The sequence below is a fragment of the Echiichthys vipera genome (assembly GCF_963691815.1).
Source record: "Echiichthys vipera genome assembly, chromosome: 17".
NCBI classification, from domain to species: Eukaryota; Metazoa; Chordata; class Actinopteri; order Perciformes; family Trachinidae; genus Echiichthys; species Echiichthys vipera.
Genome location: NC_139842.1, coordinates 23,529,466 through 23,552,806, shown reverse-complemented (window position 1 = coordinate 23,552,806; position 23,341 = coordinate 23,529,466). Strand labels below are relative to the sequence as shown.

Below are 23,341 nucleotides of genomic sequence, written 5' to 3'. Positions count from 1 at the left end.
CAATGAACCATGATTGGATTCCCACAGTTCTGATGTCACAAATCACACTCAAAGGTACACATCCTAAAGCACAGGAAACGTTTCTCCTGCAGGTGAATGTGAAAACAGCCTCCCCATGTCAAACTGCACCTAGAACATTCTGCACAGTGGCACTCAAACATCAACACAGAGTAACAATACGTAAAAGATATTTTTGAGTGAAGGCAGATTTTCATTTATTCACTCATCTTCAACCTCTTGTCCCTATCAGAGTCACGGGGGCTGGAGCCGATCCCAGCTGACATCGGGCGTGAGGCGGGGTCTACCCTGGACAGGACGCCAGTCTATCACAGGGCACATAGAGACAAACAGAGACAGACATTCACACTCACATTCACACCTACGGGCAATTTAGAGTCATCAATGAACCGAACACCTGCACGTCTTTGGACTGTGGGAGGAAGCCGGAGAACCCAGAGAGAACCCTCACAGACACAGGGAGAACATGCAAACTCCACACAGAAGAGCCCCAGCCCAGATTGGAACCAGGAACCCTCACTGTGGGGTGGCAGTGCTAACCACCACACCACTTTTTATTTTTTAATTTTAATACTTTCAATACTTCCATTTTCAGAATGTGCTAATCTGCTGTTGCATCTCTTGGGGAAAAAGGCAAAGCTGCTCTCATGTGTTGAGAGACATGAGACAAAACCCAAACTGTCAAATTTCAGAAATGACCAAAGAAAGCATATTTCCCTTCTCTCCTAAAACCTTTCTCTCTATAGTCATCACAAACAAAGAGCCCCAGTTCTTTGGCTGCTTTTGAAGGATGAGTTGAATGTTAATTCAAATAAATGCTGATAATGTATGGTTATATGACTAGTTGCATTCCAAATGTGTTTTTATCCGCACAATCATCAACCTGTTTAACAGACGGATGACTAACCTAAATAATAAACCCATCTATTGTCAAGAGATACAAGCATTTGTGAGAAATATGAAAGAAACAGTCCTTTTTCTTAAAATACAAACAGGTAAGCAAAAGTGCTTTATTAAGCTAAGCAAACAAAAATACACATTTATCTCCGTTGACCTGCAAATGTAACATATGTTTCCATCAACATTATTCTGAGGTCTTTAGTAACAGGCAGCAAAGTGTGCAAGAGCAAGCGATTCACTGTAGTTCAGTAACTGATACTGGTTGCTGGATCTCATTCCTGCTCACATGTCGTGTTCAGGAGACGACTCCGTGCTTTCTGCCCGTCTGGATGAAAGCGTCAACACATTGGTCGATGTCTTCGTCCGTGTGGGCGGCTGATATCTGAACGCGGATTCTGGCTTTGCCCTTTGGTACGACTGGGAAGGAGAATCCAATCACATACACTCCTGTGGACGAGAGAGACGTGTTAACAGAGACTGAAACATACTCTGTGGTGGTCATTCGCACCAACTGTTCTCAGTCAAAGTTCCACGCTGAACTTGTGCCTTTTCATTAATTTGAAGGGATGGTTTGGATTTTTTGAGGTGGTGTTGTATGAGGTACTTCATTATCCATATCTGGATTACCTACAGTAGATGGCGGTCAGAACACCCGTAGTTTGGGGTGACAGGGAGGAGGACAGGCTGGAAAGCTAAGCAATATACTTCTGTGGACGGGCACAGCAGCTCAATGTATTTAGACACCTTAAAAAAAATTCTGTTTAAGTGTAAGCTATATTTAGAATATTTTCACAGCGCTGTCTTGCTGTCAGACAGCCCCGTTTCAGTTTACACAGGGGACACTGAAGCCGTTAGCTATGCTCTCTACAAAGCCACCAGACTGCATTGACCCCATAAAATACAGGAGTTGCTGGTCTACCGCCACCTCGATTGGTTAGTTAGTTTGTTAGTTCCTCACCCTTAAATACACCAAAGTAACACAATAACACAAACTAACTAACTGATCAAGGCAGCGTTAGTCCACCAACTCTGTGTTCTGTGAGGTAAAATTACTGTATCAATAGAGTCTGGTGGCTTTGAAGAGGTCATAAATGTATATCACAGCTTCAGTTCCCCTTGTGTAAACTTAAACAGGGTTGTCTGATGTCTAGATAAATCTAAAGTACATTTAGATGCTGCCCCCTTCCAGCAGTATGTTGCTTAGCTTCCGTGCCTGTCCTCCTGTCTCTAAACTGGGGGCATGATGCACGGCATCTGCTGCAGGTAACACTGATTATGGATATTCCTTTAATGTTTACCCATTCATCCATTGCCTTTAGCTAACAGTGTCAAGTGTATATCCATTACATTTAGCTAAAACACAATGTATCAAAGTACAGCAGAATCAAAGAGCTGGGTGTAAACACAGCCCAGTGGATCAGCTCCCACTGCTGTCTCACCCAGCTTCAGCATATCATCGGCCATCAGGGAGGCCAGCCGTGCGTCCCCCAGCATCACAGGACAGATGGGGTGAGCTGAGCCTGCGATGGTGAAGCCAGCCTGTGTCATCTTGTTCCTGAACCTAAACAGGCAGCAGAGAAAACATATTACAGAAGGACACCAGTCGCATCATAGTTGGTTTTTGGTATGAGAGCAAAATTAAATAGTGAACGTTTTGGAACAGCTAAATCTTTCTAATGGGTTTGTTACCAGTGACATCTGACAGTGCTGATGAGGCCCGATGGAGCCAAAATCAAAGCTAAACAAAGCTTGCCAAGTGTGGCTGTTTTTTTATGTTTTTGGAGAGCTGTCTTCTCATGTTTGCATGTGTGTTTTCACGACTGCCCAGGAAGAACCACAAAGTCCTTCAACACAAGGCATACAGTCACTTTAGTCAGCATGAAGTCAGTTCAACTCTGACAGAAAAAGATCTAGTATGTATGCTTTGTTTAGAGTGTAGCTCGCAGTTGCATAATATGGCCTGAAGGCAGCATGTGGGTGTTACTGAACAGGGTTACGATGGGAAACCCATTTATTCCCCTACATATGCAGAATAACCCTGCTGCCGTGCCAACAGGAGCTTGTTTGCTTACTGTTCAAGAGCAAGACGTTTCCACTGTTCCTCCTCCTGGGTGTTTGCTGTTTTATTTCAAATATGATTTGCATTCATATACTAAAAAAACAAGTAAAGCTGGTCTGTAAGGGCATACTTCCAGTTCTGAAACACTGAAAAACAGCTGTAAGATTTCTACACAAACTGCTTCTAAATACGAGAGGTTCTGAAGTCTCAGAATCATGAGGTGAATTAGCTCAAAATATTGATTTGATGTGCATGCAAAGTTTAATTGGGAGACTGGACCAGATCATTTCTATACAGAAGAGTTGTCTCTCTGTTGAACTGTTGAAGTGCCAATGTTCCCTGTGTGTTTTCAACATTGGTCTTTTCTAATAATGAGGATAAAAGGTTTAATGAGGGATTTTTGAAACTGGGCTGATGAACATGCAATTGTGACGTAGTTTGAGAAGGAAAGGACAGTCACGTGTGACTCCTGTCGGGGCAGGTCTACTGAGCAGGTTAATGTTTCTGCTAAGAAAGGTCAGCACAGACACCATCAGCAGAATAAAACATGAGAACAGCCCACAGCCTCAGAAACACTGTCATGCACCGACCCGATGTCAAGTGGACTGGGTTGAATCCACTGCAGTTTTCCTGAAACTGTGCAAACTAGAGGACATCACTGACCGGTGTTTGGATTTGACGAGTGACCCGGTGCGCCACCAGCCACGTACCTTTCACCCTGGTGTAGTAAAACATATCTCAGAGTATGTCCTTTTTATGCAGTCTATGACTATCACTCTTAATAACATAATCCTGTTTTCAACATCAGTCGCTGTAGTGGCTGCTGAGACACTAGTAAACAAGGTCACTTGTCAAACCGCAACACCGGCAAGTCAGTCTGCTTTAAGTTTGATTAAGTCTGTGGACCATAGACTGTATTAAGGTGTGGACACATCAGAATTTTGCGGTTTTCAATGCTACAATGTTGCATCTGTGGCTGCTGGTAATGCAACATAAAAGTCTACTGTACTGGGCTATTGTCATCATCATTTTTTTATTTGACAGCACAGAGATCCGGGACTATAGTCCTGAATGCCCAGTTCTAAGGACGCGCCTGGACTTGACCACAACTATTTTTTCATTTCAGAGGTTTAAATGTGTGAACAAATGCACTGAATCTCAGAAAAGCTAGGTCTGCTTTAAAAGGCCCAGTGATGTAGGGGAATCTTCTATTAGCAGAAATGGAATATGATATTAATAAGTATGTTTTCTTTCGTGTGTAATCACCTAGTAATATAATGTTGTGTTTCTGTTACCTCATTATGAGCCCTATCTACTTATGGAACAGGTACTCTTCCAAGAAGTCTGTCATGTTGCACTGACCATGTTTCTACAGTAGCCCAAAATGGACAAACCAAACATAGCTCTAGACAGAGCAAGGGTGTCAAACTGATCCAGTAAAGGGCCGTGTGGCTGCAGGTTTTCATTCCATGTTCTTGCTTGGTTGGAATGAAAACCTGCAGCCACACGGCCCTTTACTGGATCAGTTTGACACCCCTGCGTCTAGAGAGAGCCTCTCTTCATGGTTGGTGGTAGGGGAAGATTCCGGCAGTTGTAATCTGCAACCTCACCACTAGATGCCACTAAACCCTACACACTGAACCTTTAAAGCCCATCATATGTTTTCACCCTGAGGAGCTAGTAAGTGAGAAAGATTCACTTACACAATCCCATAAAGGCAGAGAACCACACCCCCCCAGATTAGAACGCACCTCATGGTTTTGGCTGTCATGCTCTGTGAAATCTCACTGGAGGCGAGCAGCAGCTCCACAGCCTTGGTAGCACAGCCAACCACAGGAGGGGGGAGGGAGTTGGAGAAGAGGTACGGCCGTGAGCGCTGCCTCAGCAGGTCAATGAGAGGCTTCGGGCCAACTGTGTAGCCCCCTGAAGGAAAACATGCAGAAGACAGAGGCTTAGCAGTTAAATATAGTGTTTTAGTACCATAATAGCTCTTTGTGAAGGAATTGTTCAGCATTTTGGGACATTCACTTGTTTGCTTTCTGGTGGAGAGTAAGATGAGACGATGGATACCACTTGCATATCTGTATTGTAAATATGTAGTTACATATTAAAAATAATAATAATAAGCCTGTTAGCACAGCATAAAGACTAGAGACATGGGGAAAGAGCTGGCATGGCTCTATTTGATATTACACAAGGTTGTGTCACACTGTTTCTTGGATGGAAACAGTAACTTCCAGGAGTCTTTGCAGGTTGCCTGGCAACTGCTCCCAGTCAAGAAATAGCCATGTGCATGTGCCTGTGAAACCTGAAGGCGTTGTTTTTACTCTCCAGTGTGCTGAATTAAAAAAGAAACATAACTGTAGGCGGATCCATTACCACTGGACTGTGTCCAGTCTTCATGCTAAACTAAGCTAACAGTCTGCTGGCCAGTGTTGTGCCTGAACACGTTCAATGAACGATAGTTCATGAATCCAATCTGGCAACACCAGCCACCAGTGTTGCACTGCCCCATGTGCCATCAAAACAAAAAACAGCACTTCAGTCACATCAACAGCAAACCTGAAACAGCACATTGAACTCAAGCACCTGGAGCATTTAAGGTATGTGCGAGCGAATATAAGATCAAAAGACAGTCAAGACAGATGCTCGACCCAAATCTCATTAACGGTGTACAGTAGCAGCTCTGCTGTCATCTCCCAGCTACAGCTGGACGACCTGGTGTTGCAGTTTACTGACAGAGACCTGCAGCTGTTGAGTAAAGTGGAAAGCCCAGCTTTCATAAACTACATTTCAAGTTCAACATTAATTTCCTTCCTCAGCCTGGTTCCTGGTTCTACTATTCATGTGACTGGTTTGTTGAACCAGGATTCCAGTTTTCTTTTTTAGTATGTACTGAAATAGAAAATTATTCAAGTTGAAAAACATTTGCACCTTAAGGATAACTGTCCTGTTATTCTCTATATAATTATAATTATAATAATAATTTTTCCTCCTGGCTTTGAGAATATACTGCAGGTGTGTGGACTGAATGGACAGCAGGAGAGTGTTAAAGTAAAATTGTGGAAATACTGTCTCCTAAATTCTAATGTAAACCCTGGTTGGATAAGGATTCAAAACTGGATATGAAGATGAAATCTGACGCATAGTTTTAGTGTTGAAACTGACAACTAATTGCTGTCTGTGGTTCTATAATGTGTTCTCTACTGTGGCAATACTTTTGAAAAATAATAGCTTGTAGCAACATATTGAAAAAAAATAACTATGAACTAGCTCATTTTAAAATGTGTGAACTGAACTTTGAATTACTTCATGTAGAAAATGAACTCTCCCAACACTGCTGCTGGCTGTAATCCATATGAGTGGCATCAGTCTTCTGATCCTACTTTCCAAGGGAAAACAAACAAGTCTATACCTAAAAAAAGAGTCCTCCACTCTTCAACACTTTATCACAACGAATCAGCTGTCTTATTACACGTTCCCCATAACAACTTTATGAGAGGATTATATGCCATGTGGTGTGTTTTCATCTCGTCTTCTTGGTCCTCCGAGTGGCCCAAAAACTGACAAACATCAGTGCAGTTTATAAGCGATGTGTGTGTGAAGAGCAGCATTACAGTATCAGAACTTCACAGTCCCGGCTCAGATGAAGACATACCAGCTGCTCCTCCCAGTGCCTTTCCCAGGGTGGAGTTTACGATGTGAACTCTGTCCATCACTCCCAGGAGCTCGTCTGTTCCTCTGAAAATCACAGGGAGTCGTAGCGTTAGTTCATCCCCTCATAATAATAGTCAGACATAGAGCTTGACAAACAAAATATCATGTCTTTGCAATACGTTGAAATCACAAATGTCTACAAAGAGCACAGCATACAGATAATAATTAAATATAATAAAACACAGACTTTTAAAATGCATCTTTTGCATCTATCACAGATTTACCCACCTGCCCCGGGGCCCCAGGAATCCTGTGGCGTGGCATTCATCTATAAACACCATGGCTCCATACTGTTCTGCCAGGTCACAGATTCCTGTTAAGGGAGCCACGTCTCCGTCCATAGAGAAGACGCCATCTGTCACTACCAGGCGCATACGAGACGACTGAGGGGGACAAAACAGAGTCCTGATGATCAGCAGAGCGCATTCTGTTCTAATCAATACTGTGACCCTGATCTGACCCTGTCACCTCAGCAATATGCATTTAATGCACCGTGACACTCAAATGGACATGCTGAGGCTGACCTGTGTGAACTCTTCTGTCCAGCAAATACTGTATGTGACTCAGATGAGGACAGTTAGGGGAAGCATTTGTCATAGTCGACATGTCTTAACAGTTACGCTTAAAGTGCACACACAGCAAATCTGCATTCTGAAGAAGAATTGGGAAACTTCAAGCTACAGTAAATCCGGTCCGCCCTTTATTGCTTCAAACGATACTGGAAAAGGGAACAAACTCACAAAACGAAACGTATTTTCTTTGCTCACAGTGATAGAGACACTAGCCACACAGACAGTTTTGCTTTAACGTGGGCTGGTTTAGCCTTTACCTCAATACAATTTCTGGCGCAAAATCATTCCATGGTCTTTTTCAGCAAATACATTCATCAAATAAGCCATCGAGACAATTTTTTTTCTGTCTAACAACTATTAACAGAGATATCCCAGAGAGTCACTAACAGTCGGACGTGGCTAGCAGTGATTAGCTCGGGGCAGTATGGTGAAGGCATTCAAACGTCTTTTTTAACCACTAATACTGCTGAAAATACCAAACCTCTGCAGCAGAATGAGAAGAGTCCTTACACAGAAAACAAAGCACCAACAACGTAGTTAGTGAACCCAGAGTTTATTAAAAGAGTGTTTTAAAGACATACCTACTGGCCCCTGTACCAGCTCCTCTCATAGTAAAGTCCATTCAAGTGGATTACCAAAGTCAATCCCAAAGGAAGGAGCCCATTGGTGCTTTGTTTTCTGTGTAGGGACTCTTCTCATGCTGCTGCAGAGGTTTGCTGTTATTTTGAGCAGTATTAGTGGTTAAAAAAGACCTTTGAATTCCTTCACCTTACTGCCCCGAGCTAATTGCTGTTAGCCACGTCTGACTGTTAGTGACTACTTGGAATATCTCCGTCAATAGTTTATAAACAAAAAAAAATGTCTCGATGGCTTATGTGCTAAATGTTTTTGGTGAAAAAAGAACCCCTGGGATGATTTCACAACAGAATTACACTTTAAGTAGCTTCTCATTCCTGGGTGAGGACCATCTATTTCTCCACCTGAAACTGTCCGTAGCAGAGTCTCTGCGTGACTTTCTAACGTTTCAAACTGACTTCATTTAAAAGGAGAATCTTGTAAAAGGGTCTAGGATATTTACTCTGAACATCTAATGTATTCATTAGATGTTCAGAAATGTTTGTTTCCATGTAAAAAGCTGCTCTCCTTCTCACTCTACAGCACAGATGGAGATCCACACACACCTGAGACTCTTTGAGCTTGGTCTCCAGATCACCGAGGTCCATGTGTTTGTAGCGCAACCTCTTTGCTCGACACAGTCGGATCCCATCGATTATGGAGGCATGGTTAAGCTCATCAGACAGCACCGCATCATCTGGGCCCAACATAACCTGTGTGCAAGAGGAATAAGATACTTACTGAACATGGCAGGACAGACAGGAGATGGAGACAGGTGAGTGTAAAGCAAGACATACCTCAAACAGTCCAGCGTTTGCATCAAAACAGCTAGCATAGAGGATGCAGTCCTCCCTCTCATGGAACTCTGCAAGCTTCTGCTCCAGATTTTTGTGCAGATCCTGTGCACAAACAGTGATCTCATTAACCTCCATGAGATTGAGCTGTAACACAGCTACATTTCATTTGGTATCTGTGTGTCGATGTGCCGACTGAGCAGTGAATTAACCGTCATACCTGTGTGCCACAGATGAATCTGACAGAGCTCAATCCAGCACCATACGTTTTCAGAGCATCAATCCCTGCCTGCACCACCTCCGGATGACTGGACAGCCCAAGGTAGTTGTTAGCGCAGAAATTCAATATGCCTGAGAGAGAGAGAGAGAGAGAGAGAGAGAGAGAGAGAGAGAGAGAGAGAGAGAGAGAGAGAGAGAGAGAGAGAGAGAGAGAGAGAGAGAGAGAGAGAAAATAGGAAATCTAAGGTAAACAGTTGCCAATATAATCCAAATACCTTTTGAGTTTTTTTGTATTAATAAATTGGAAATAAAGCCCATTTATCATTCAAAAAGTACTGCACATGGAATCATCATTGTTTCATCACCTTTCTTGTTCATTTGTCCTAAACAGCCAACATTGATCACTGCTTACTTCACTGTTTCTATATTAGTAATATTAGTAAATCATCATTTTAAGGGTCTCAGACATGTAACATCTACTCACTCTCTTCCTTGTCTCCCAGTGTATGGGACTATTTAATGCATGATTAACTGATATGCTTGAATATGAAAATATGAAGCCCTTTTTTTAAAGCCTGCTGATCTTCAGCGTCTGTGTAAGAAACTACCATTCGTTTGTGTTAAAGTGGAGCAGAGGTGGAACTTTATTTTTTCCACCATTTCAATCATTTCTTTTTAGATGTGAAGAAAAATGTGAAGTCTGAAATTTGTTCAATTTTGAATAATTTAGGGTATTTTTATGGGGGGGGGGGGGGGGGGGGGGGCAATTCATGTTTTTCAGAAATTGGGGAGACATGTCCCCCCTGTCCCCCCGGGATCTGCACCCATGATAAAGCCAACACATCAGAACAAAGCGTGTCAGAAGGCACAATGCCATCCAGATGAATGGAACAGTAAGTTTCAACCATGAGAGGCCATTCATAAAACAGCCATTCATCCATGTTTTGGCAAAGGTTCATCCAAAGAAGTGAGCGGTGTAAACATCAAAACTAGAACAGAGACCAGCTGCTGCAGTAGTCACTTTTCAATGTTAACTGATATTTCAGTAATAGTTATTAAAAAGGGGTGGAAAAAAATAAGTCTATACTACTTCCCACTCCTTTTCGGATATGTAAACAGAATTTAGATTTTTCAGTTTACTTTGTTATTGTACTTTCTCTCTGTTTGTATTCCTTTTCTTTATGACTGCCCATTACTGTAGGATAATTTTGTGATAAAAAGTGGTGTGAAACCAGATATTATCAAGCTAGCTGTGTCCTCTAGTTATGTGTTTGAGTCAAGTTCACCACAAAAGTCAACACGGTGGCAGTGTCAACAGAAAAACAGTGCCTAGCAACCTTGTTTTGATCTAGAATGTGCACCCAATGATGCGTTTAAGGACCATTCATATGCCGTATTCATATGAAGACCCTGACTGTAGTCTACTTTAGTGTAAACTGCTACCACTCACTGCTGCGGCTGCCGTCCACGTTGATTTGAGGTCCCTGCTTTGACGTGATGATCCTCTCCGCTTTCCACGTCCCCGCGGCTCGGATACCGTCGAGCTCATTCTCCAGCACCGCTCGTGCTTCAGCGGCGGCGGCGTAGCTCCGGGTCGGAGCCGAGGCCGAGGGCCGCAGGGCGCCCCGGACAGGTGTTACCAAACTCCGGGCAACTTTTCCGAGAGACATGTTGTCGAAAGCGTGTGTGTGTCGGAGGTGTCAGGCGTGCAGGACAGCAGGACGTAAAGACCGGAGGAGAGGCGTGGCTGCGTCACGTAACAGGTAGGCGTATGTGTGGTGGACCAATCAGAGGCCAGGACACTTGCGAGGTGGCGTGTGTTGTCCAATCAGATTTCAGAGAGTATTTACTTACTGGTTTAGATAAAGCAGCAAGATGTTGCCAATGTAAACTGCTACCATGTACAATCATGGGCTTCTTTCACTGTTTTTATCTGATCAAAACACCTGTGAAGATTTGTAAAACAGGTACATTGTGTTGGAACTACAATAACACATATCTTGTTTGGAACACACACACACGTTACCCTCTTTGTCCCTTAGGCAATGTTATTTTTTGTTTGTAATTCAGATCTGAAAGCTGAAATGCTACTCTAATATGGAATTGTGCTCCACATATGGGTCATTTATTATTAAATTAACAACGATGCTTGTACTCCAGTGCCTTACCATACAGGAAAGTAAATATGTACAAAACAGTATGAATCTCTGGGTTGTAAATGAAGTAGAGAAGCCTGCACAGCAACATGTTTTCAGTAGTATGCAGTCAGAGGTTGACATGTTCAGGACCAAAGCCAGAAGTCTAATTAACAGGCAGGAATTCAAAAATTTGCAGTTGTTTCATATCGGCAGAGACGTGAATTGGATTATACAGTAAGTAACCTTAATGCACTGCACTTTGAGGTTAGAATGAGAACAGCCAGACTTTGGTTAATAGTTTCAGTTTTAATATATGACAGCAGTCTGTCACCATTTCCTGTTAAACATCAGGTAAAACATCTTCATAGGGGAATGTTGGATGTAAAAAACATCTTTTTTTAAACAGCCTACATCAATAATGATGTAAAGCACCAAACCGTTTCATTATGTAATCGCCAAGCTTCTCTTACATACAAGTTAACAGTGTTTGCTACTTCGACAGCGGAGTTTTCCGTAACCCATTATCATATTTGACAATATATATAGTACAGCAATATAACACATAATCTATGCTGCAAACATGTTCTGTAACAACAGCCTTCTTTCTTTCTTTCAACAGCAGGAATGTAACCATATAAAATGTGCAAATGTTTGCATTCCACACATGGACAAATCCTCATAACAATGTCAATAAAAATCTGCTGCCCTTCATCAAATAACATTATTTTTGTCAGTTAAAAACAGGTTTGCTCCACGGGAAAGAGCAGTACACACAGCTATGGTGTTCTTCCTCAGATATGGGTTGGGATTCCCCATTTTGAATGTGCCGTTCAACCATTCATCTAAAAGAAATCTCCGCTGCTCAACTGGTGGCGCAGGAGCTTTGTGAGTGCTGTTAGTCGGGCAAGTCTGAAGTGTAGCTTAAGACTCGTAGTGGTTGGTCTCCTGGGAGGAAGCTCTCACCGATGGCAGGCGCTCAGCTGCTTTGGCTCTTCCTGCCAAAAACTTGTCAAACTCTACAGAGAGAGAAGCAGAATTAGATGAGATCATACTTCGTCAATTATCTAAAGTACATTTACTGAAGGGGATAATGGGAAAAAGAAGTAGGAAAGAAAAAAAACATTTAAAAGTGGGATATTAGTGTAAAAGGATGTTGGTGTCAACATGAATAAATGAGAGAAACACCAGATTAGACTTTTGTGACTGCAGTGCGCTGGCAGCTGCATTAGTGCAAGGGTAGGAATCACTGATCTACAGTAGTTAACAGATGTTGTAGTAGTAACCCTCTATCAGTTAGTTACATAAACAAAATATGGCAGCAGTCTTTTCTAAAGATACTTCAAAATTGCATAGCTGTGTTTGGTTTTTGTGCTGAATATGTCTGAGGAGAGGTAGTTCGTGGCACCACCACATGCCCAGTTAAGCCTCTAGTGCCACCTCCAGGTCAAAGGCACAAATATTTAGCAGCAGATATGAGAGTGATGAGTAGAAATTAGAGTTTAATGTATTTATTTATAGAAAAAAATAGCACAAAAGGGGAACCTTACATTTAAAGGCCATAGCTCCAATTATAGCAAGTCAAAATGATTTTCCATTTACACAGCCAAAGTGAGCATTGTGTGGTGGAGACTGCCAATAAACAGACTACACAGCAAATATACAGTGGGCTTCATACAATAACTCCTCAGAGACTGTTGGTTTACATGATACAAGTGTCTCAGTTTAAAAATTAAGTCAAGTGTGAAGCCCCTTACCTTCACTAGTCACACCGTCTGAATCTTCAAAGTCATCATACTGTGTCACAAACGGAAAATAGATATTTTGCTTTAAATATATTTTCTCAACTTGTGTAGTCGCAGTAAAATACCAACCCAGTTGCCAGCATTAAATGTCTTAAATCTCAGTACGTCTGTCATGTTAAGTTTCACTATTACATGGGATGGGACACGAATCGCTGTCTCCTGGGTGAAAGTCTGGTGTGTGTGACCCAACCATCGATCCTAAGGGAGCTTGAGGCTTGTTATACCACCTCACCTGACCTCTGGAGCACTTGCTCTGAATGTGTAATATTGACGTGGATGGATGGAGTCAGTTGAAAGTCCTGTACGTCTCATACAGACACTAGAGGGTGCCAAATATGTTTCATCTCAATCAGAATCAGAAGTACTTTAATAATGCCAGGGGCGAATTATTTTTGTTGAAAGACTCCAGATATACAAACAAATATTATACAGACTAAACATATATTAGAAAAAACTAAAATTTAAACATTTCTTGCCATTATTTTTTTCTGTCAACTGGGCTGTAAAACACATAAATCATATGGAGAGACTATGGATTATCAGAATATATGATGAAGGCTTCTGATGAAGGCCGTACAGAGACATTTATTTCAGGTTTTGGGTTCAATTGTTGAAACCTGCTTTGGTGTGAGTGTGCACTGAAGGGCAGAGCTCCAGGAGAACTGAGGTTTGTGAAACTCAACAGTGAATTAAGTGTTGAAAGATCCGGACCCGTCCTTTAGAGAATCAAGGTTCAAATGTGCAGAGAAATTGACAGTTATTATATTCAGCTATTTATTTTGAGTAAATGCAGGAATCTAGCCATTTACCTCATCATCCAACTCTAGCCACTTCTCAATATCATCCATGACAGTGGACTGGTTGATAGGAATCTAGGAAAGAAAGCAGAACGGTCAGAGCAGAAAAATGTGAGCCGTTGGTTAAGCTTAATGAAGATGGAACAAAACTACCAAACAAACAAACCAAAAAACAACTATAAAAGGAACAACCACACGTTGGGAAAGAAGGCATGAAGGGCATGACAGTGATGTAGCATATGAGGACAGTGCAACCCAAACGTGATCATGCTCTATAGTGGGCGTAGGCACAAACTCCAAACACATCTTATTGTCTTCACCACATATAAAGACATGCAAACCATTGTGTTTTATCTTAATACATGAACCACAAAACCCAAAAAGTGATCCAAACAAAAGCAATCAGGACCACACCGAATGTAAATGGCAGCCTCATGACAGAACCAAAAGACAAAAGGGTGTGGAAAGGTGAATCAGCGTAAAACCAGGACACATTCTGGACCCACCATTCCCCTTTTAATCATCCAATCTAACTTTGGAGAGGAGCTGCGGGTGGAGGCTGGGCTGTCATCCTTCACGCACAGACAGAGAGTTCATTTAGGAGGAGAACAGTTACTGAGACAAAGCAACATACACATTTACCCAACCGAGGAGCCTTTTAAAGACCAGGGGCCTCATTTATAAAACTGTGTGTGGGATTCACTTCAAAGGAGGCGTACGGACAAAACATAGGACGTGTGTGCGCATACAAATATTGGGATTTATGAAACAGCGTGAACTCACGTCCTACGCCGGTTTCCCTTTATAAATCCCTATCAACTCTAAATGTGCCGCAGCTTTTGTGGCTTCATGTCACACCCATACATGCCTTTAAATAGTTAACGAAACACCACAAATTAATATTCATTCATACGGACATCATGTCAAAGGCAGAGAGGAAAACAAAAAAAAAGTTTCCCTCTTTTATTTCCCTGTTCGCAGAGATTCAAATGAACCATGAGAACAGTGCACAGCAGTCGGAGCCGGGTCATAAGCCGCTCTTCCTCTTTTGTCAGTAAATCAACGAGTGTGGGTCATTAGGCATTGTGATGGCATTGTCATTGCTTTTTATATCTACCCATTTGATTTGATTGATCTAAAAGCTCCAGGTGTGGGGATTAAACTGATCTAATTTAAAAAACAAACGCATTGAAAACAAAAATAAAGCAAACTAAATCCATACTAATGAAGACTGTATTAACCACTGTGATGATAACCACATTAAAACTGGGCTCTTATCTGCCAGACGGAGGCATCGACAACAGCATCAGTGTAGAAACATTATTTGTCCTGTTTGCCGTATTATTTATGAAAATAAACTGCATAATATGCAAGTATTGTTTAATAATTACATCAAATATTTATGAGTAATGAGGGTTTTTCCAAAGATATACTTATTTGAATATACGATCCTACATCTTAATGTTTTTCTCCACTGCAGAGAGAACCGATCAAACATTAATGTAAGTATTAATGTGAGACTGGCTTTTGTGAATTCTTCATATGATTAAACAAAAGGAAATATTTTGATTTATTTTACACAAAGGTCTCAGTGTCACACTTTCTTGTGTTTCAACCTTCTGCCGTCTGTGTCGCCGTTTCTCATTTCTCCCGTTTCTTTGCATACACCTGGGTCAGAGTGTGCGTGGAGGACTGCACATTTTCCCATCAAGTTTGCTTTTTATAAATCCCAAAGTGTGCTTAGAAAGTAGCGTGCGCCCTCTTCTGTGCGTATGCCACCTTTATTAATGAGGCCCCAGGTTATTCTGTGCTATTTCTTGATTAAAACTCACTGACAATAGTACTTCAACCCAAAACTCTCCTCCCTCCTACAAATGATACAGCTCAAATTGGGTACAATACCATGAATATACAGGGAGCTTGTTCCTTTACCTTACCTTCCTTATTACTTACTACTTGTTGCCCATAAAACCTCAGAGTTTGACTTGATGTTTGTGTCAAATGTGAGAACCACAGGATGATACATAGTATTGGGTTTTCATTGCAGAAGCTACTTAAGTTTCTTAAGTCAAATTAGCAATTTCTACACTGGCTGACTGACTGAGGCCACATCCCACACAAGAAAGATTCAATCATGTCAGACGATACATCTTGTGACAAAACCTGTTAGACTGTGAAAATCCTGAATAACATGGCATCTTTGCTTACCGTCACAGCGTTGTGTAGTCTACTGTCCAGAGCCTGAGCCAGGCCGTCCACTGCAACTTCACTCTGCCCGCTGAAAAAGAGGATCAGTACATTGGTTAACTGCCATGTAAGCCAATCATTTCAGTAAACACGGTGAAATACTGGCACATATCTTTAAAATGAATTACAGTAAATTAGTCAGAATTATTCTCTAAAACAAAGGTCAACATCTTTGCAAATGCCATTCCTGAGAATTTGAGCTAATTCACTGCTTTGTAAGGTTGTAACTGAAACATTGTGAGGTATAAAAAGAAGCAGAATTTGCTTTGTTGTGCACACAACCTCTCCTTTAGTTCAGCAGTTCCAAAACCTTTTTCATTTTATTTGATATACCCCCGAAGATGAACTCTCATCCTACATAGACAACACAATTTTCCATTATGAACAAATTGTGTTTGTGTTATTTAACATGAATAAAAGTACATATTGTTACAATAATGTGTTCATTCAAAATCAGAATCAGAAATACTTTAATAATCCCGGGGGGAAATTGTTTCAAATTTTCAGATTAACTGTCAGTGCTGAGTTTGGGTTAGTCAAGCATTCGGCTAACATACCAGAGGGAGTGTCAGAAGCTTGACAGCCATTTATCCATTACTTTGAGCTAACTATTCAACTATGTAGGCGATTCATTACTTTTGGCTAGCTATGTCCACTGTGTATTCATTACCTACTATTCAAATAGGCTTTGTATCCATTACCTTTTAGCCAACTATTCAATACATATTTATTAATTTTAGCTAACTATACGATATGTATTCATTACTTTTACCTAACTACTTCAACTATTTATTCACTACTTCCAGCTAACAAGTTAAACTGTCTTACGCTGTTACTTTTAGCTTTAGCCTAGTATTTCAAGTTTGTTCATTATTTTTGGTTAACTTGTTAGACTTTTCTGCCTGCTTGCTTGTAGGCTACACTTTTCACGTAACCTTCTCTCAGTGGGAATCATTGTTTTAGTTACCAAAAATACAATATTGTGTTTACTGTGTACATGTTCAAGTCTTTCGCTGAACAAACTGTTAGCCATCATAGACGACGATCAGCACCCTCTCCATCACACTGTACAACAACAGTTAAACTGTTCAGAACAATACAATCGCAAGCACCTTATGTTTTTATGTTGAGTTGAGACATTCAAGTTCTTTGATAATGTGTCATCTGATTCACTTGTACCTGCAAAAAGAACAGCAACAACTCAGTGCATCGTGTACAGGCATGGATACACTGAACATGTGAAGTATGTACTGTAGGTACGTATGAAGGCTGGGGTACTTACTGAGTCTTGCCATCTGACTGGACAAGCTGTCAGCTTTTGAGAGACTGAGTGAGCTGTCATTGGTAACTGACGCAAGCCCTGATTGGCTCTCAGGTGTCATATCGAAGTCTGTTAGGTTGACATACGTGTGACTCTGAGGGGACAAAATGATAGTCCATGAATCAACCATTTCATGAAATTATTGAGCTGTTTAGTTAGAACAACCAATTCAAATATGACTGCCATGTTCATTACCTTCTCTGTTGTGCTTTGACCATTTGGTATTCGTCTTTCAAACCTGTAAACACCAGAACACATTTATAACATTGAATGATAAAATGTATTCTTTAATCATTACAATCAGCTTGTTTACTACATAAATACGATAGTATATTGATAATGATTAAATAATTAACCTGTGGTAGCGAGTAAAGGCCGTGTTCATCTCATCATTAGCTGCCAGCAACTCTTCAATCAGCTTTTCCTCACTGAGTCTGGGGACGATCTTCACAATCCTTTCTTGCATTTCCTTACACACTGTGTATAACTGCTAATGACACAACCAGACAAAGAATGTGTGGGCGGGGGTTTGAGGGGTCCGGTGTAACACAAAATATATAAAGTAGGAGATCAGTTAAGGGTAACACACGGTTACTCAACATGATTTGGAAGGAAATGAGTTTCTTGCATAAAAAAAAAGTTTACGTTAAGAAAACCAGTTTCTGTTGTGTGTTTGTTTTTACCTCCAGCAGCTCCATGTCTGCATGTTTTACCGTGACAGGATCCAGCTGACTCATCATGTCTGACATCATGGTCAGGTTGCTTCGCACCACTCCCAGCTCCGTCTTGAGCTTTTTTATCTGGAAAAAAATCGATCGTATTTCCTGAATAAACATAGCTATAGTATTTCCTTGCAAAGACAAATATTGATTCCTTAAGTTCATAAGTCCAAAATGAAGATGGATATAAAAGGAGTTGTGGAACAGCATTCCAGCCAACGTGGAAAAAGACCAGTGTATTATAGGAAAACTGCAATTCAATTAATAAAATATCAGTCTCTAGTGCAGCAAGGCAATCACCTGGCTGGGAGTGAAGGCATTGTTTCCCTCTAGAGCCAGTTTTAGCTCAGAAGTCTGGGGTGGGATGAGCGGAGGTTTGGAAGAGAGGAGCAACGTAGGCAGAGTAGCGACAGCAGGCCCGTTCCCAGGCACAGTCTGGTAAGCGAAAGGCACAGAAGTGACCCGAAAGAAAAATGACCAAAGATGATAGGTAGCACCCGAACATCAGCAGTGACTGCAGCAGCCGTGCTTGTACCTTTTGAGGGGCTTGGACGGGTGAGTAACCGTCCAGCTCTGTCATGGGGAACTCGAGTCCCTTCCTTCGCAGGTCCTCGTACACGGACACCACACCCGTCAGGTCAGGTGAGCTACGGAATGCATCAGCCCACGCCTTAACAAGAGAAAACCACAACAGCAATGTGACCACACCAAGACTGATTATTACAAAACCTTATTCTTTTTTCCTGGCTGCCACAGTGCTACCAAACATGTAATGTGGCATTCTTTTTAACCTGTACGATGCTGAGCACTCTGTCATGCAGGATTAATGGAGGGTTGTTTCTCGGGATAATCGACCGGACCAGAACTCCCTCTACAAAATCTCTAGTCGTGACCAGGATGTGAAACCTGTAGCCGCAGTTCTTCACACACGTCTCCAGGACCTAACATGAGAAGTGGACACAGTGAATCAGCAGAAACAGTTAAAACAACTACACTCAAAGCAAGTGACAAGAACATCGGGCGGAGGGAACAACACTCACAGTGAGCGCCAGCATAACCTCCTTGAAGTTCTTGTTCCCCACAATCCTTTTCTTCAAGGCTCTGACTGCATCTTTCGGTCTGTAATCAGAGGAATTTCAATAGTCAGAGGCATGTAAACTCCAGAGTAATCTGTTTCTGATGCTGACAGATAACACACACGCACACACACACACACACACATGCACGCATGCACACACACACCCTTCCTCTGAGCTGTTGATCATGTCACAGATCTCCATGTTGAGGGCCCAGTCTTCTGACGGCAGGCTGGAGCCGGTCGCACTCTCTGTGGAAAATAGGTTAATAAACACTGTTATAATATAAAGTACAAACTAAAATGAATCGTGTAGTGATTACAGTTTACTCAGGAACATATCGTATACCGTACCTAGCTTTGTCATACTTGGTACACGTTTCTTAAAACACAGTAATCACAGTGTTTTCTGATTTATGGGCTATACAGATATGGAATAAGGCCAGATCTCATTTAGTAAACATCCACAGCTTGTAGAATGAGTAGGGAACGGTATCTACTAGGATTCAATTTATTTCTCTGAATAACCAACTGTATTTCCATCAGTCCCTGAACACATGAGCAGTCATTAAGCTACAGTTGAACGTGCATCTATTTGGGTCAGGAGGATATGGCCCACTTCTCGTCCCGCCCAGCTCATTGGCGGATAAACACACACAATAAGAACCAATCACTGCGAGCTTCACAGCGACTAAACCCCGCCTCTTCCAAATCATTGTTTAGCGGACGCGTCAATCAAACTATAACCGGTTGCTCCTCTGTCAGTCTTAATAAAACCACCTTAGCTTCAGTATTTTGACGCATTCGCATTATAAACGTATTCGTTCGTATATTAAAACCATTTATATATTTTTTAAACGGTTGAAGCAGCTCGACAGAGAGGCGAGAGTTGGCGGCGCAATGACTCCAGTGAAGGTGACGGACTGAAGCATTTTGTTGTTACAATGCAACGATTTTGTGGCGGTTTTTAAAACAGCTCACCTATCCGCTGTCCGACCGGCGTGCTGAACGGGTTCCCCAGTAAGAACTCCATGTTGAGGGCGGTGAGGGCCCAGCGAAGCACCGACGTCCCCGGACCGAGCCGTACACAGCGACAAGCCCCGCTCCCTCCTGGTGGTGGTGGTGCTGCTGCTGCTGCCTCTGCTGCTGCTGCTGCTCACACAGCCGAGTGGGGCGCGAGCGGACTGCGTCACGCTTTAAAGTGACAGCAGCCTACAACTGCACGCGCATGCGCACAGGCTCTGTAATTTCAGCCAAGAAGGAAAGTGACCTTAGGAAACTGTTTTTGTCTTAATAAGCTATTCTGAGACAAGAATACTATTACTGCTCGGTGTACATCCGTTACTATGAAGAGTGACATATACCGTATGCCATATTTAAGATGCATTAGTAGTTTTGTAGATTTTTTTGAAGTACAAAACTATTGGAGACAGAAAATCTGCTTTCATTAATTTGTCAGTTTTATGAGACTGAAATCCTCATTGTTTGGGGACCCACAGTCCCCATACTGTATGCATTATTATTATTAGTTATTATTTTTTATTTAATAATAACAATAATAATAATAATAATAATACATACATACATACAGTATGGGGACCCACAGTCCCATACTGTATGCATTATTATTATTGTTATTATTTTTATTTAATAATAATAATAATACATACATACATACAGTATGGGGACCCACAGTCCCATCTCATCTCATCTCATCTTCATCCGCTTATCCGGGGTCAGGTCGCGGGGGGCAGCAGCTTTAGCAGGGGACCCCAAACTTCCCTTTCCCGGGCCACATTAACCAGCTCTAACTGGGGGATCCTGAGGCGTTCCCAGGCCAGTGTGGAGATCTAATCTCTCCACCTGGTCCTGGGTCTTCCCCGAGGCCTCCTCCCAGCTGGACGTGCCTGGAACACCTCCCTAGGGAGGCGCCCAGGGGGCATCCTTACTAGATGATCCTGAACCACCTCAACTGGCTCCTTTCAACGCTAAGGAGCAGCGGCTCTACTCTTATTATTATTGTTATTATTTTTATTTATTAGTAATAATAATACATACATACAGTATGGGTACCCACAGTCACCATATTGTATGTATTATTATAATAATAATACATTGTTTTTATGAAATACTTGCCATAGTACTCAAAGTTAAGAGGACCACATTAAACAACACACTCAAATATTTAGCCTAAATCAGTTTCCCCCTGGGATTATTAAAGTATTTCTGATTCTGATTCTAACATAAAGCAATATTCAAAAGTTTCTTTGTAAAAGTAAAAATGCTAACTGCAACTGCTTAATTCTTCCTTATTAAAACTCAGGATGTAGAAAAGTAGCCAAGTCAGCTTAATCCATAAAGAACATAAAAAAACAAAACAGACAATGACCAGTAGTAAAAGTACTTTATGAATAGATTAAATTAAAGTACAGGAATGATCAAATAAAAACAAAGTCATAGGAGAATATGAGTCAATGATTAAAAACGTATACTAACTTGATAAAGTCACAACGCAAACAGCATTGCACATTGTCAGTCCACTTACTTGCTTCTTGTTTTGGAGCTCGGGTCTTTGTTAAATATTCCCATGATTCTCATCGATGTTGACTTAAAAGTTGTTGTCATTCCTGACCTTGCTGTTTACAAAAGTACAACTTATATTTAACATCTTCCTTTAAATCCTTTAAGTGCTTATATTAATGGAAGGTTTGATAGTTTCATGACAACTGAGCAAAATCCATGTGTTGATGGAGATCATGTTATGTGGTTGAAAACTTGAGTGTATTTTCTGGTTTACCATCATTATTTTTCACTAGACATTAAAAGCTCCACGCTTGTGTTGTGTGGTTCTCTGCCACACGGGTGCACTGTTTGATTTCACATTTCACAGTGTCAGGTACACGGCCTCATGCTTTCTGTTGACCTTCCGTCAAAGCTCCTGAACCATGGGGGTAAAGTCGACGGCTGTCATGGGTCCTCAGGACTCCAAGTCCAGGACAGCTCTCAGCTTATTTTATGTCCGATGGTTTGTGTTTTTTATCGAAGGTTTGATGCAGCATTAAAGTAATAGAAACTGACACGAAAAGAATCGTAAAGTGAGTTATTTCCCTGTCAAAATCTAGTTTTAAAACCTTAATTATCATGACTTTAGGTTGCACATTAATTGATGTTTAATCGATGGATCCAATACACAAGAAGCAGGGTCTGGTTACCAAAAAGCAGGGGCCTGTCCAGACTTTTTTGACTGGGTTACCAAGTGGAGCACCGACTTATGCAGGGGCAGTTTTTGCGTGTGAGCACACACATTGGAATAACATGAAACTCTTGACATTCCAACTGGCAAAAAAGATTTCAAATATTACTATAGTGCACTATTTCTACTTGATTGGGACCGATTTAAAATCTGAAATGAGACAAGAGGTGAGTATTTTCAAGACAAAACAGAAAATCACTAAAATCAAAGAAACATAACTTAGGGCGCATTCACAATGTCCATTCGTACCGTGCCCAAGCACGTTTCATGGCTAAAGTCTAGTTTGTTTGACCAGTGTGAGTGCAAGGTTGCCGTCCACGGCCCGTTTGAGAGAGGTGGGCTTTTAAAGCACGTTTGCACATGTACGAGCACGAGCGTGCGCACGTGTACGAGCACGAGGTCTACGGCGGTTCTGAGGTCATTTCCTGTGCGCCTGTTGGGACATAGAAAAAAGAAGGAGGGACCATGCGCGGACATTTCAAACAATGGCGGTGAAAGGTTCATGCGGAGGTGGAGTGTGTACTGCAGATTTGGTCGGATGAAAATATTCAAAAACAGTCGACAAGACGCACAAAAACTCAGAGGTCTGTGGAAAGATTTGAAAACAAAGGCACGCATCGCCATGACGTCATCAATGCGTGTGACGTGTTACGGCGTGATGACGTATAGGCAGCAAGAAGCATTCACCGAGGCCCAGGTAGTGTGAATACACACGGGCCTGGCCCGGGGGGGAGAGGGAGTGGGGGACAAGTACAATAAAGCCCGGGGCACGGTACGGATGGACAGTGTTAGTGCGCCCTTAAACCAGGAGACACAGATGTAACGATTACAGCCCTGAAAAACCTTCCACATTGTACAGATAGTGGGGACAACAGGGTGTTAATGAGGACTCCTGCTGGTTATCAGCCTGATGTATATTCTAGTTGAACTTAAAGACCTTTGCATATTTATGTCCATGTCACTGTCGTTATTTATGACAAATGCAAAGACTGTTTGCTGATTTCCAAGAAAGGAACGACTGTTTACCTCAGAGACATTGGGGAGGCACATTTTGCTGTGTTTGATCATGTCCATGATGTGAGCGTGTGACTCAGA

At 41.8% G+C, this 23,341-nt stretch overlaps 2 protein-coding genes across 4 annotated transcripts; both read right to left on the bottom strand.

The window, feature by feature from the left end:
• Positions 1–1,008: 1,008 nt before the first annotated feature.
• gcat (glycine C-acetyltransferase) lies at positions 1,009–10,601 on the bottom strand. The gene is made up of 9 exons (XM_083931821.1): positions 10,345–10,601; positions 8,896–9,026; positions 8,679–8,780; positions 8,448–8,594; positions 6,923–7,077; positions 6,636–6,718; positions 4,729–4,900; positions 2,358–2,479; positions 1,009–1,365 (listed from the first exon to the last, which is right to left on the bottom strand). Exons 1-9 carry the CDS (start codon positions 10,562–10,564, stop codon positions 1,214–1,216), a joined length of 1,284 nt encoding a protein of 427 aa, XP_083787947.1. The 5' UTR covers positions 10,565–10,601; the 3' UTR covers positions 1,009–1,213.
• A 768-nt stretch (positions 10,602–11,369) lies between these two features.
• Positions 11,370–20,141, bottom strand: tom1 (target of myb1 membrane trafficking protein). 3 transcript variants are annotated; one of them, XM_083931744.1, is made up of 16 exons: positions 19,975–20,141; positions 19,161–19,245; positions 18,959–19,037; positions 18,710–18,859; positions 18,454–18,588; positions 18,219–18,353; positions 17,883–17,999; positions 17,556–17,689; positions 17,395–17,437; positions 17,161–17,293; positions 16,991–17,057; positions 15,840–15,909; positions 14,138–14,203; positions 13,644–13,706; positions 12,787–12,826; positions 11,370–12,048 (listed from the first exon to the last, which is right to left on the bottom strand). In XM_083931744.1, exons 1-16 carry the CDS (start codon positions 20,024–20,026, stop codon positions 11,954–11,956), a joined length of 1,464 nt encoding a protein of 487 aa, XP_083787870.1. In that variant the 5' UTR covers positions 20,027–20,141; the 3' UTR covers positions 11,370–11,953. The 3 variants fall into 3 exon arrangements, with proteins under 3 accessions (XP_083787870.1, XP_083787871.1, XP_083787872.1); XM_083931745.1 differs by lacking the exon at positions 14,138–14,203; XM_083931746.1 differs by lacking the exon at positions 18,219–18,353.
• Between the last annotated feature and the right edge of the window lie 3,200 nt (positions 20,142–23,341).

What these genes read in the sequence shown, in the direction of transcription:
- tom1 (XM_083931744.1), bottom strand. Translation starts at nt 20,026, where the DNA reads ATGGAGTTCTTACTGGGGAACCCGTTCAGCACGCCGGTCGGACAGCGG. An exon ending in ACTCAACATAAAAACATAAG is followed by an intron (nt 15,910 to 16,990) that starts GTGCTTGCGATT and finishes CCTCTTTTTCAG; the next exon opens with CGGGCAGAGTGAAGTTGCAG. An exon ending in GGCTAGAGTTGGATGATGAG is followed by an intron (nt 12,827 to 13,643) that starts GTAAATGGCTAG and finishes TTTGTGACACAG; the next exon opens with TATGATGACTTTGAAGATTC.
- gcat (XM_083931821.1), bottom strand. Translation starts at nt 10,564, where the DNA reads ATGTCTCTCGGAAAAGTTGCCCGGAGTTTGGTAACACCTGTCCGGGGC. An exon ending in CGTGGACGGCAGCCGCAGCA is followed by an intron (nt 9,027 to 10,344) that starts GTGAGTGGTAGC and finishes TCTCTCTCTCAG; the next exon opens with GCATATTGAATTTCTGCGCT. An exon ending in CGATGATATGCTGAAGCTGG is followed by an intron (nt 1,366 to 2,357) that starts GTGAGACAGCAG and finishes TCTCGTCCACAG; the next exon opens with GAGTGTATGTGATTGGATTC.